The sequence below is a fragment of the Heloderma suspectum genome, chromosome 2, assembly GCF_057233095.1.
Source record: "Heloderma suspectum isolate Gila_16-S chromosome 2, 16-S_ref, whole genome shotgun sequence".
Taxonomy (NCBI): domain Eukaryota; kingdom Metazoa; phylum Chordata; class Lepidosauria; order Squamata; family Helodermatidae; genus Heloderma; species Heloderma suspectum.
The window spans coordinates 265,773,856-265,786,606 of NC_139459.1; the positions used below are offsets into that span (position 1 = coordinate 265,773,856).

At 41.5% G+C, this 12,751-nt stretch overlaps 1 protein-coding gene across 3 annotated transcripts in view; it reads right to left on the reverse strand.

Annotated features, from left to right (window-relative positions):
• TBC1D9B (TBC1 domain family member 9B) overlaps window positions 1–12,751 on the reverse strand; it is a 45,621-nt gene that overhangs the window by 13,017 nt on the left and 19,853 nt on the right. For 2 of the 3 annotated variants that reach the window (XM_084839082.1, XM_084839083.1), the window contains 9 exons: window positions 11,329–11,479; window positions 10,510–10,724; window positions 9,871–9,988; window positions 7,764–8,049; window positions 6,440–6,569; window positions 5,802–5,900; window positions 4,638–4,706; window positions 1,837–2,074; window positions 1,162–1,227 (listed from right to left, as the gene is read on the reverse strand). In XM_084839082.1, the coding sequence (XP_084695208.1) occupies window positions 1,162–1,227; window positions 1,837–2,074; window positions 4,638–4,706; window positions 5,802–5,900; window positions 6,440–6,569; window positions 7,764–8,049; window positions 9,871–9,988; window positions 10,510–10,724; window positions 11,329–11,479 (1,372 nt within the window). The remainder of the gene's footprint in view (window positions 1–1,161; window positions 1,228–1,836; window positions 2,075–4,637; window positions 4,707–5,801; window positions 5,901–6,439; window positions 6,570–7,763; window positions 8,050–9,870; window positions 9,989–10,509; window positions 10,725–11,328; window positions 11,480–12,751) is intronic. The other variant, XM_084839084.1, reaches the window with a different exon arrangement.

Sequence of the window (12,751 nt, forward strand, 5' to 3'; positions counted from 1 at the left end):
TTACAAATGAAACAGATGAGGCGATACATTTTTATTGAGCCAATCATCTTGTTCAGCTGGAAAGATATATCATAGTTTATCATTATGAAAATGAGCCTATGTGAGATACAGGCTTGTACGCACCCCTCCTCTCCTCCCGCCCAGCACAGCCATGAGGATATTGGAAGCTTTTGCTTCTGTTTTAACAAATCACAGTTAAGTATTATGTCTGGACAAAATGCGGTTAGTCTTAACTACAGTCTACAGAAACATGCTAACTTCAAACCATGATTTATGTAGCTGGCTTGTTTCTATAAATCATAATTATGATTAGCCACACTACAGGGGTCAGATGTAACAGTACACTGTCATTAACTGAAATAGTTAAGGGAAATGTTCTGATCACCTCTTTGCTGCTATGCTAGGGGAGCAAGGGAGTGTGCAAGCTTGACTCATACGGTGCATGTAGTTGTACGGTGCATGATTTATGACTGAACTGAGCCAATGTCTGCTGTAAATGAATACAGTTCAAATTTGTCAATAGGCAGACAGGCAAGGTAACTATTTCTAAAGAACCTTCAGTTCATTTTTTCTGCTCTACTACTACTGCTACTATTATTACTACTCTTTTAGTAGGCCCAACCCACATTTGTAAAAGGCAGGAGAAGAGATGACATATAACAGGAAGGCCTGCAATGAAGAATCATAGAAACAAACTCCCAAAGCAGCTGACAAAAACTTAAAAGCTGCTCAGAGAAGCATTAAGTGGTGCAGGGAGGAAGGAACTTACACAAAGTTGCAATATGCATGACCCCAAAAGACTTGAGCCCTTTAGCTTAATCCATGATTTAAATTTTCTCTCCAATTAATGATTTCATTGATTAACACACATCAATCAAGTCAATTAAAAATTGCAGGCCTAATAAATGTATTTGAAGGCTGTGTCCCAATGTGGTTGAAACAGCTGGGCATGATATACCAGCATTACATTATACCAGATTCCCTCAGAACATTGCAATGACCACCGTTTTTGGGAACTTCTACAGATTGTTTCTTAGGTCAATGATGCATCTGTGGACACAGAGTATTAAAAGTTTACCACTTGGGTAATCTATAAAGAGCCATAAAGGTTGGAACCCTAAATTACCGCCACTGGATGTTTAAAAGAAAGAAGTGGATCACCTGGAGGTAGGTGTAGTTTGTACAGTAGTTTTAGTTTCTCAGTCAGATCACCATGATACATTCCACCTGTTAAGAATATAGAAAAGAGAAAAGATGATTAGCATTAAGAATACTGTTAGATTGACAACTTTTTCTCTGGCAGGATTCTTATGCCTAACAGTTGCCTCACATGCAAAATACATTTAGCAGGTGACACTTTTCCCATGTCCTTACTTGATTTCTGCATGTCAGCACAAAGCTTATTATGTTTCCTTCACAACAGCCTTGTGAGGTAGGACACTATTCTAATATTAGACATGGGAAATTGAAGCTGAGAGATACCCAAGGTCACACAGTGGCAAAGATAAGAGTTTGAACCTGACCTCCCAACCAGACTACACTGGTTTAAGCTTCTATCAATCATATGTAATGCTTATGCAACCTTTTAGAAGCCATAAGCTTCTTTGGCTGCTAATTCCAAATAGAAGATCATAAGAATAACCATTTTTTGTTCTACGCCACAGCAAGGGGCAAATGAATTGGTCAAATAATGAGAGAGCTTTTCTACACAAACGTCTTGTGAGTATATCATCTGAACTTGTAGTCACTCTCTCACGCTGAACAACGCACAGGAGAAGAGGGAGGAAGAAAGAACTGTCTCAGCATGAAACTAAGTATTTCAGAGCAACCACTTACTCATCCCAGTTGCAAACTCCTTGAAGTTAATAAGTGCATCTTTGTTCTTGTCCAGGAGTCGGAACATTCTTTCTGCTAACACTGGTGTGTGAAGGCCGCAAGACCAAGGAGTGAGAGAAGCAAATAACTCTTCGAACTGCTCTATGTTGATGCGGTACTGCTCCAGGTAGGGCAGGCTCTGGTCTCGGTGGGCAGCTATGGTGCGATTTCCCCAGTAACAGCTCATTAGGTGTTTTGCCTGTGAAGGGAAGGGATTACTAAATCAAATTATAATCAAACCCTTTTCAAAACCTCAGCCTTGAAGACCTCCCTAGGATGGGGAAAATCCTAGTATCTGTGAGCTAAATACCACCAGGCTCTTTATGGTATTTTTCAGGCCTGGGCATGGTCTTTGATCAACTCTAAAACATGCAGAAAAGAGACCACAACAAAATGTGTCTAACAGGGAATATCACCAACTTGGGATATAGATTCAGGCAGAAATACTTCAATAACTTAACTGGAAAGTCTGGAAACGAATGGCATTTTCTTTGGCAGCTCTGTGTAGCCCTTAAAACTTCCAAATGGAACTTGATTTAGAACTATGTCAGTTAATGCACTTGGTAAGCAGATAATTGAAAAAGGTAATACTAATGCTGTAATGAACACTCTACTATTCCAACCTTAATGAATAACTTCAGTTCACTGATGCCTTGAAAGGCAGTGGTTGAAACCACTGTAGCCTCCAACCTCTGCAGCTAAGGAATAACAGCCCTAGTTGGCCAAACAAGATCGAGAATGGCACAGCTCTGATGCTGCAACCCTACGGATATTTATTAGGGAGTAAGTCCCACTGAAATTAGTGGGAGATGCTTCTGAGTAAATGTGCATAGGGTTAGGGTGAAAGTTGCTAAATGAAATTCAAAGGGTTGCTCTATCCAAAAGGTTTCAATTGTAATGTATCTTTCTTTTTAAAACAACAAACTGGGTCCAGCTGAGTGCAGGCACAGCCTTCTTCAAAAGCAGTAATCATATCAATCATTTGCTTGGTGGGAGGGGACAGCAGGTGGTCAAAATCTCCCCCCACCCCCCAACTGTTCCTGAACCGCTGCTAGGCAGGATTGCTACTTTTGGGAGATGGGCCCACCTGAGTAGTTTCAGCGGCTGGATCAGGGAGAGGAACTGTGCACACAATACCTCTCTGCAAACGCAAATTTGTGTTTTGGGGTGGGGGCAGAAACATTTTTAATTATTTCAACTGAAAGGCGCTTACTGTAGTAGTGGCAGCAATTTTCTCCTCTTTTTCTTCCCTTTATTTAAAAAAACACTGCTTGCTGTGGTGGCAGAGGCAGCTCTTCCCCCGCCCCTCCTGCTTTTAATTGATTCAAAAATGCCACTTGTGCCAGTGGTGGGACCAGTTTTCCCACCCAGAATGTTGCCCAAAATCAGTCAGCATCTGCTGATGTGGCAACAGAGGTGTTGTTGCTTACACAGTTAAAAGCAAGAAGGAGGTGGGGGAAAAAGAGCTGTTGCCACCACTCCTGCAGGTAGAGTTTTTAAAAACAGTATAAAAGATGAAGCCACTACTGCCACCCCACTAAGGATACACACAAATAATTCAGAACAGTTCAGCTCCCAATCCCTCAGAGACTGGATCCCTACTTTGGGGTTTGCTTGAAATGCTCCCCCTCCATAGGGTGAACCCCAGAACTGGACAAATGTAGTCCAGCCTTAGTGGAAGCCTATTTCTATGCATACAGAGCCCCTATTGGGACAATCCTCTATTATTAAACATAGTGGTAATGGTTCCACTGCCTCCACCCGCCCTTGCCTTCAAAGCCTGGGATTTATTTTGGGAGAATAATGGCGCAATGCTATGCATGTTTACACAGAAAAAAATCCTCCTACTCCCAGTATTGTAAGACTTTTTTCTGTCTAAACATGCATAGGATTGCACCCTAAGTTTGTTTACAAAGCCATTATTTTCCACATTTGCTCATCTATCTATTGTGTCCTTACACATGACACACACTGAATAAATATTTTATTTGTTATGATTTATACCCCACCCCATCCTGAAGATTCAAGGCAAGTCAGACAAGCAAACAATACAAAAAATAAAAATTAAATCAGTAGATCAGAGTAAGTTTTCTTGCAATTCAGTAAAATTTCCCTTTATTTTCCCAGATGCAAAAGCCAACACAACTGGCTGGGCATACAACACCTTTTGAAATATTCTCAGGCTTATTGGACTTTGGTGAGCCTGCAATAGAGAGGAGGTTCCATAACTGGGGTGGGAAAGACTGCTACAAATATTGAGGGCTCCTTCACACAGAGCTTTTATCCTGCAGTTGAGATTGCTCCTTCACAGGCTCTTTACATGATACTGTGATCATTCAAGTTGTCTCCTGCACTAAATGCCCTTTGTTCCATTTTTAAATTGATTGCAGATAATGAGCTATCAAATTACCCTGTTGCGTTCTGCTTCAGTTTCCTCCGCGAAAATAGAAAAAGTGGCAAGAAGAGGAGCAAGATAAATGAAAGATAATGGAGGACTCAGATATGGGGAGAAGGAGGGGGAAGGGGCGAGGGAAAAGGAAACATATGAAAAAGGAGGTCATTGTGATCCTGCATTTAAAACGGAAGCAGGATTTTAGGCTGGTGTAGAGATACCCTAACCATAAAGAGGAGACCATTTTCTCGTCTTGTATTTTATGGTTTAAATGGTTGTGAACTGCCCAGGGAGCTTCGGCTATTGAGCAGATAGAAATATAATAAATAAAAATAATAAAACAAAAAAAGATTTTATCATGCATTCCTACCTTAAATACTACATAAAGGTCTTCTAATTCTTGCATAGAAAATCCAATGTCACCAGAGACAGCTCGTACCTACACAATTGCAGAGAAACAAATAAATCTTAATTCTATTAGCTGTGAACCTGGAAAAGTTAAATTCAATAACAACAGGAAGCTATGTGTTACAAAGCATGACAAAATGACTTTCAAGGCCTGCGGACTTGACCGGAGAAAGGAAGGAGTATGTAATGATTTTGAGCAGAATACCAAAGTCTGCATTTGGGAGTTATTGATCTCAAAGACAGGAAGATGCAAAAACCCCCAATGACAGCTAGAGAAGAATAGCTCTATTCCCTCGAACTCAGTGGGTAAGCACAGCACAAAGCTGGTCAAAATCATTAAATGCTTTCCTGCTCTCAGTGCACTGTAATTGGAAGTGGGAACAGGAAATCTGTCAACTCCTTCTTCCTTTCAGCTTTTATCTCTTTAATTGTCAAACATCTACAAGGGCATTAGAGGCATTTGCTGGAGACATCTGATGCTATCTGGAGGGAATGAACACCACAATGGCACAAACAACAGAAAAAAGCAACAGCAAGAAGATGTGAAAGTTACTCTTCCCTTAAGATTCCCAGGCAAAGAAGCTTTGAGGATTACAAAGGTCAGTATCTCTTCTTGCCACACACTCAGTGGGAGAAAAGAGGAGAACTAACTAGTAGGGTTTTGTGGCAAAGCTTGCCAAGTTTTCCTCAGAATAAAAAACACAACTTTCTCATCCCAACCTGTTATGTCAGCAGAGAAATACATAGGAATTGCTCAGACCCAGCAGGTCTATTCCAAAACAATCACTCACAATCCCTTCATCCTCTCAACCCAACTTTGCCACAAAACAGCTCCCTGTAAAAGAACATTAAGCAAAAGGTCCTTCAGTAACATGCTAGATACTTGTATGCCTGATTAAGGGTGCAATCCTACACATATTTAGACAGAAAAAAAATCCTATAATTCCAGCATGCCCCAGCCAGCCTGGGAATTGTAGGACTTTTTTCTGTGTAAACATGCATAGGATCGCACCCTTACTTATTTAGATTGTGCAGGTCATCTTAAAAAACTCAAGTTAGGTAATGATTAGAAAAACAAGATCAAAATACTTTAATATATGTATTTAAAAAACTGCATGCCACATACCACACTTCTCTTAGCTGTGTCCTCCAAAGAATGGATCACCTTCAATCTCTGCTTAAAGCGCATCTGCTCAATGTCATCTGCTTTCAAATGGCCGAATTTCTGTAGTTGGAAAAGTAGACGGGGTTATAATTGAAGCCATAGGGGAATACCATGCATTTGATGAAATATTCAAAGGTGGTAGATGATTGACTAAGCAATGATTTCACTGGGGAGTAAGCAAAGCTTAATCTGAAGCAATGGTGACTAACTGCAGCCCTTTAGCTATGTTTGGAATCCATGGGCACAACTGGGGGCAGGGGTGGGGGGAGGATACATTAGCAGCAGCAGTTAAGAGTCACCTTCTGAACACTGAAAATGAAACACAGAGAAGCTTTGCTTTTATGGCATTAGCTTAGGAATTCAAGAACCAGAACTAATAAGCTTTAAAAGGAAGCAACAGGAGAAAGCAATGACAGTAGCAAAACTACAGGGGTGAATCCATTCTATGCTTAACAGAATGGCTGAAAAGCCCATATCCTGAATTTGTGCATGCACCATGCCAATATTAACGGGTTTTGATTTAATAAGGAATATAAGACTAATACGTAGTTAAATGGTAAAAAACATCATAGGAGTAAAAAGGTAAAGTGGCTCTTGACCTCATAGGCTGTTTTTATAAGTTCAAAAATATCAATTTCCACTGGTGGATCATCCCCACTTGTCAATAAGGCGTGGAGGTGGGGAATACGTGGAAAAACACTCTGGCGGTTAACTACATTGTCCAAGTACCTACAGAAAAATCAAAAGACAAAACAGAACCTTGGATTAGCATATAATCTGAAGGTTAGAGTCAGCAGAGTCAGTATAATTCTAAATAGCTAACATGCGTTTACCTATCTGCGTAATTCCACTGATGGTAGGTTCTTATTAGTACAATCAAGTTTATGATTTGTTCTTTATATCAACTTTTTGATTTATTGCAGTTTTCAGAAAATTAGGTGCATATATTCTACAAGAAAGCAATTTAATTTAACAGTTGAACGTTTGAGGCTCCCATCATTGATGGGAAAAACACTTCATTTCTATATTTGTTATATTTATATCCTGCCTTTCTTTTTCAGTAGAAAAAGTTACAGCAACAAACAAAACTAGTACAAGACAACAAATTACCAAATCAAACTGAAGGGGCCTCTTCTTCTGCCAGCTGCAGATGGCATCTGCTCTAGAAGGAGAGGGTCTCAGTGGCTGTTGGTCCTAGCAGGCCAATGGAAAGGATCTCACTGTCTCTACCTTCTCCTTCTGCTAGTTGGGGGTGGTGGTGAAGGATGGTCACTGATTTGAACTGAGAGGGAAAGGGTGGGAAGGCCATCGATCCCAGTTGCCCAATGGAATGAGTCTCACTTGTCTTCTTTTTCTCTTATAGGATGGCTAATTGGTAATGGGGTTTACTCTGAAACTGGATGTGTTGGGTAGCAGCTGATTAAGGCAGAACTGAATTGCTAGTTATAGACAATATTCTTGCAAGACCTCAGTTAAATAACATGATCAAATTCAGCATTGTAAATGTTCACCTCTTGCCCCTGCTAGCCCACCAGGCTGAAAAGAATTCACTAGCCTCTTCCATGGAAACCGGATTTTCAAGTCACATTTCTATTAGACAGAAAATGGAGCTGGGCAATGGCAATTCAGAAGGCCACAAATAAAGTACTTTGGCCAAAGGGGTGCTGCACTCACAATAGATCTTTCTGGTCTTTACTACCTACGCTGATATCTTCCACAACACACTGACACACAGTGACCGGCTTTGAGCAGACTGCTTTTTATTGCTCTTGTAATATAAGCAGTTCCTACCTAGTAAGGAACTAATGCTGAAGGGAAAGTAGCTTCAGTCACGAACCAGGGATAGGAAAGAAGAATTAATGGTACTAATAACTACAAAAACATTGCCATTTATTTAATTATAAAACAGAAAATCAAGGCTACCTGCCCAAGACAGTCATGGCCTCGCCTTCATCAGAGCAGTTTAACAGCTTCTCCATGTTGGCATCCAGGATAGCCAGAGATACCTGCAAGATGACCTTGATGCCTTCATAGAAGAAACAGTCAACAATCACCACTGCACTTTCAAAAGGCATGACACTGAGGAACAGAGTGAGGAACCATGACAGTGATATACTGGAAATGACTCCCAGATCCTGCATCTTTTCAGACAGCTGGGGAAGACAATCCCGTGTTAGCTCCTCAAAGATGCCCTGGTCTACCAATGCACCTAAACGGGCAACAGAGACAAAAGAATAAAGGGTGGTGTTATCCATATCATGTAACTGGGAGTGTAATGTAAAGCCATATTACAGATGAGGGGCTGAGGTAAGGCCAGTGCAAAATAAATTTCAGGAAAAACCTGATCTGTCTTGGGATGAGTCCACATATGTGTATTCTCCACTTGATTTGCAAGCGAATATTGTGAGCTGTGTCCACTAAAACATAATATGCCCCAGGAATTGATGAAATGGAACATGAAAGCTCTGTCTGCAATGTTTAAGCTATTTCATTCATGGAAAATCACCACCTGAAGTAGCAATCACTGAGTGAAGAGCATGCATGTGTGAACTATCCCTCATACACAAATTTGCTTCTGGAAGGGATAAGCACACTGATATATTCAGAACTATTGTCAAGTTTCTTTACTTAGTTCACTGGGCCTTGCATGCATTTAACAGCAAAACACAACCTGCTGTTTTAAGTTCAGCAGTGTGTTCATATACAATTAAATAATTCCATATATAATTGATATAAGGAATCATAGGTATTCTATATTTGGTTTAAATGTCTGAAATCCCAGTAATGTTCCCAGAGCAGCTCAATACTTACCACACTGTTTCTCGCTCTGTCAAAAATGTGCTTTAATCTTTTTAAAACCTTTCATCAATTTTCTATACTCCACCAGTGCTGTTGCTATTCTCCAGTAGTTCCTGCCAACTTATATCATTTTTTTTGGCATTGAGTTATTAATCATCCTAGTTTCCAAATTATTTTGAGAAGATGGTATCCTTTTCAGACTCAGGAAGCAATAGTATTGCTAAATTCAGCACTAGTTAAGACCTTATCTTGAAGGCTTATGTTCTGCTCAAGAAGGATGCTGCAAAGCTCAAAAGGATTCAGAGGAGACATACGAATATGCTGAAGAGTCCAGAAGGTGACTGGGTATGTTTAGGTAGAGAGGAGATGGAAATATTGATACATTTTGGAATATCTGAATGGATTTCAGGAAGGATATTTACTTATCCACTAAGCCTAGGATTAGATAATGTGGGTATAAAGCAGGAGTGTTGACCCTCTTTCAGCCTGAGGGCCGAATTCCATTTCAGAGATGCTCTGGGGAGGGGGGTGGTATTGCAGTAGTGGGTGGGGCAAAAATTCCAGCATAATTTATATATCTCACTGCCAGTAACAAAGCCTTAGGAAAACATTTCCATCTTTCAGAATGGGGAAAAAAACTGCACAGAAGCCGGGAAACCACTAAATGACTGGTGATCAGGGGAAAAGGGAAAGGGGCTGGGGCTGGAGGAAAGGGGCATGGCCATCTGGCGAAGCCTGGAGGGCCAGATTTGAACCCCTCAGGAAAGCCACATTTAGCCCCCAGAACTGAGGTTCTGAACCCTAATATAAAGCTACAGAAAGGCCACAGTAGGTTAAACATCCCCCACCCACCCCCAACACACACACATAATCCATCCTAAACACAAGAGAAATTCAGCATTTGAATAGGTTGGCTAGGAAGGTTCTAGGACTTCTGTCCTTGAAGCTTTTCAAGCAATGACTGGACAGGATCCATCCTGTTTTAGAGGCTGAAAATTGGGCTAGATAGTTCATTTGGTTCTTTCCAACTGCATACATTTAATATTTAAAGAAAACTCATATACAAAATTACATTGATTTTATGAAGCCGAAGTTTTCAACATGCACCTCCAGTTCTAAGAACAAGCTTACTTAACTATCCAACTACTCATAACCAAACCGCCCTCTCTCAATGCTTCAGACTGCTTTGCACCAACTAATCCTAGTTTTCAAGGTTAACTAGAAGACTTACCAACCACTCTGGTGTTATAGTAATCTGGCAGCATCCTCTCACACAAGGCCACGAGGAGCCAGAAAGCTTCTTCCTCATTGCAGTACAGAAGGAGTACTGATGTCACAATGTTCATGGCCTGGCAACAGGTCAGTGCACGCACACACACAAAGAGAGTAATTCATGCTAGGTGAGAAGCATATTTAGGAAGGCAATCATTTGCAGTGATTTAGTTTGTTAGAGCCTCAGACATAAATTATAAATGAGATGCCTTGAAGAGATGATTTTATAGCTCAGAACCACATCCTTGGCTTTATGCAGCTAGTGCCTTGCTTTTATTAGAAGCTAGGTAACTGCCCAAGAAATTCCACCGGTGCAGTGGGAACAGAGGACTTCTTACATACCCTTCATCCCTCAGCATTCTCTTCCCCTCCTCCTTCCTTTCCCCCAAAGCTCCCAGACAACAGAAATGTTCCTACAGGCTGAGCATCTCATCAGGGTATGCTTCCTCCTTCCTGACTGTGCTCAACCTAGAGTGGTGCTCAGGGTCAAGCAGGGCTCTCCACCCAGGCAACGTATTCCCATAAGCTTCAAGGTGGTTCAACTGGAATGAGCAACGCCATCAAATTCTGAAATAGTTTATGATGGCTGCTCTCTTACCTGGCAGTAACCAATTGTGGGATTCCGAAAAGCATATGCCGTAAGTACCCTCCGAAGTGCAGCAATCCCTAGCTCATTCTGAAAGGCAGGGTGCTCAGGCATTGAACGATGCAGATCTCTTTCGATTTCCTCTGTGGCAAGGCTATACTTTCCCATTGACTGTTCCACCAAGTCTGTGTAGTACCCGGGGTGAGTGGCCATCTCATTCCAGGCTCCTGCAGTGACACACATAAAAACTAGTTGTCTTAACACAGAGGATATGCTTGAGGCTGGTGCTCTACATGCTTCTATCAATTTCAATCGCTTGGAGCTGTTTTAGACCCAGAACTAAATGTATGACATAATTTACTAATAAGCACAACATATTCAGAAGTGAAGGCAAAAGGAGAAGGGGACGGCAGAGGATGAGATGGCTAGATAGCATCACGGATGCAATGAATATGAACTTGAGCACGCTCCGGGAGAGAGCGCAGGACAGGAAGGCCTGGCATGCTATGGTCCATGGGGTCACGAAGAGTCGGACACGACTGAACGACTGAACAACAACAAATTCAGAAGTGATCTTCTGCCAATTATCCTCCACTCCGTATGTGGAAGATCTTTAAAAAAATATTTGCAGGGAAGGAATCTCAAAATGGGCCACAACTGGTTTAGGACTAAGGAATGCTACCATTGAAAGAAACTATTCGTGATGCTTGAGGCTGCCTCTTTGGGGAGCCCTTCCATCTCAATGGTGGAAGTAGCCCACAGGTGATTAACTGAAAAACTTCTATTTCCTTGAACTGGAGAACCTGTTGAGCACACAGCATGACCACTCACCTGAAAACAGGAGCCATAACTCTCCACGAAGATTCTCTGGGATCCCTTTAAGCACCAGTTCACGGGTCTTGGCTGTGCGATACATACACATTCCCCTCCCATATTCAAAAAAATGAATGTTCCATGACTCCTCTTTCATTGTCTCCTTTGCCTAGAGAGGAAAGAGTTAGTGGGATCACATTATTGGAAACTTCAGTTGACCTAAACTCTGAGTTTTTCTTTCCACTCCTGATCTTGTCTGATCTTGGAAGCTAAGCAGGGTCAGTCCTGGCTAGTACTTGGATGGGAGACCACCTGGGAATCAGGCTTCCTGCACTGAGCTGGGGGTTGGACTCAGTAGCCTTGTAGGCCCTGTCCAAAACTATGATTCTATAATCCAAAGTTCAAAGTTCTACAGCATGCTTCACTGTATAAATGATCTATGAAGACTGATCTTTTATAGTAACTAACTTGCAAAGATATTGCAATAGAAATGTGTAACGTTGAAATATGATATCAAATAGCTTCTCTCTAAATGAGCAGAACAATTTTAATTCTATTTCAATGCATATCATGATATCATGTTTTAATGTTTTTAATTTTCTTTTAAATTGCTCAGAGATATTTTTAAATATGGACAGCAGTATATCAATCTATTAGATAAATTAAATAAGAATTCATAGAGATCAATGTGCAAGGCATTAGGATAGCCTCTGAGCTGTGCTATCTAGTCTGGTTTAGCCAAATGAACTTCGTCTCAATCTATAAAACACAGAGTAAGAAAGTACATTATTACTTTACTTCTGTTTAGAAGCTAGTGTTTTAGATACCTAAAGGATACATGCAAACATGCTTTAATGGACATACTAGCACACACAATAGCACAATTCTGTTTAAGCAGACTGACTTTTACAATGCAAGGTAGTACAACGTGCCTCAGATTAAGTGCACTAACAAACCTTTAATGGAACACTATAACCAAGGAACCAACCGTTGCCACTGGTTTTCAGGCCCTATTCAAGGTGCTGGTTTTAATTTAAAAAGTCCTTAAAACCTCTCCCCATACAGGGCCAGCCCTCCCATGGGGCGAGGTGAATTACCTACCTCAGGCAGTAGAGCAGGCGTAGTGGCAAATTACAAGCTCCCCTCCTTGCTAGGAGGTGAGCACTCGGGTGGATGCTCTGGAGAGCCCCACCAGCTGCTCTCCCACTGTGGCATTTGCCACAGTGTGAGAATAGAGCCAATGGGGCTCTCCAGAGCTCCAATGGGGCTCTACAGTGGGTGTTTCAGAGAGCCATGCTGGCCCCACTCTTCCACTGTGGCAAATGCTGGACACAGTGGGAGAGAGGCCAGCAGGGCCACCACCTACCAAAGCAGCCACCACCTACCCTCTAGGATTCTCCCAGAGCAAGCTGGTGGGTGGGCAGGCTCCCTGAAGAGCCAT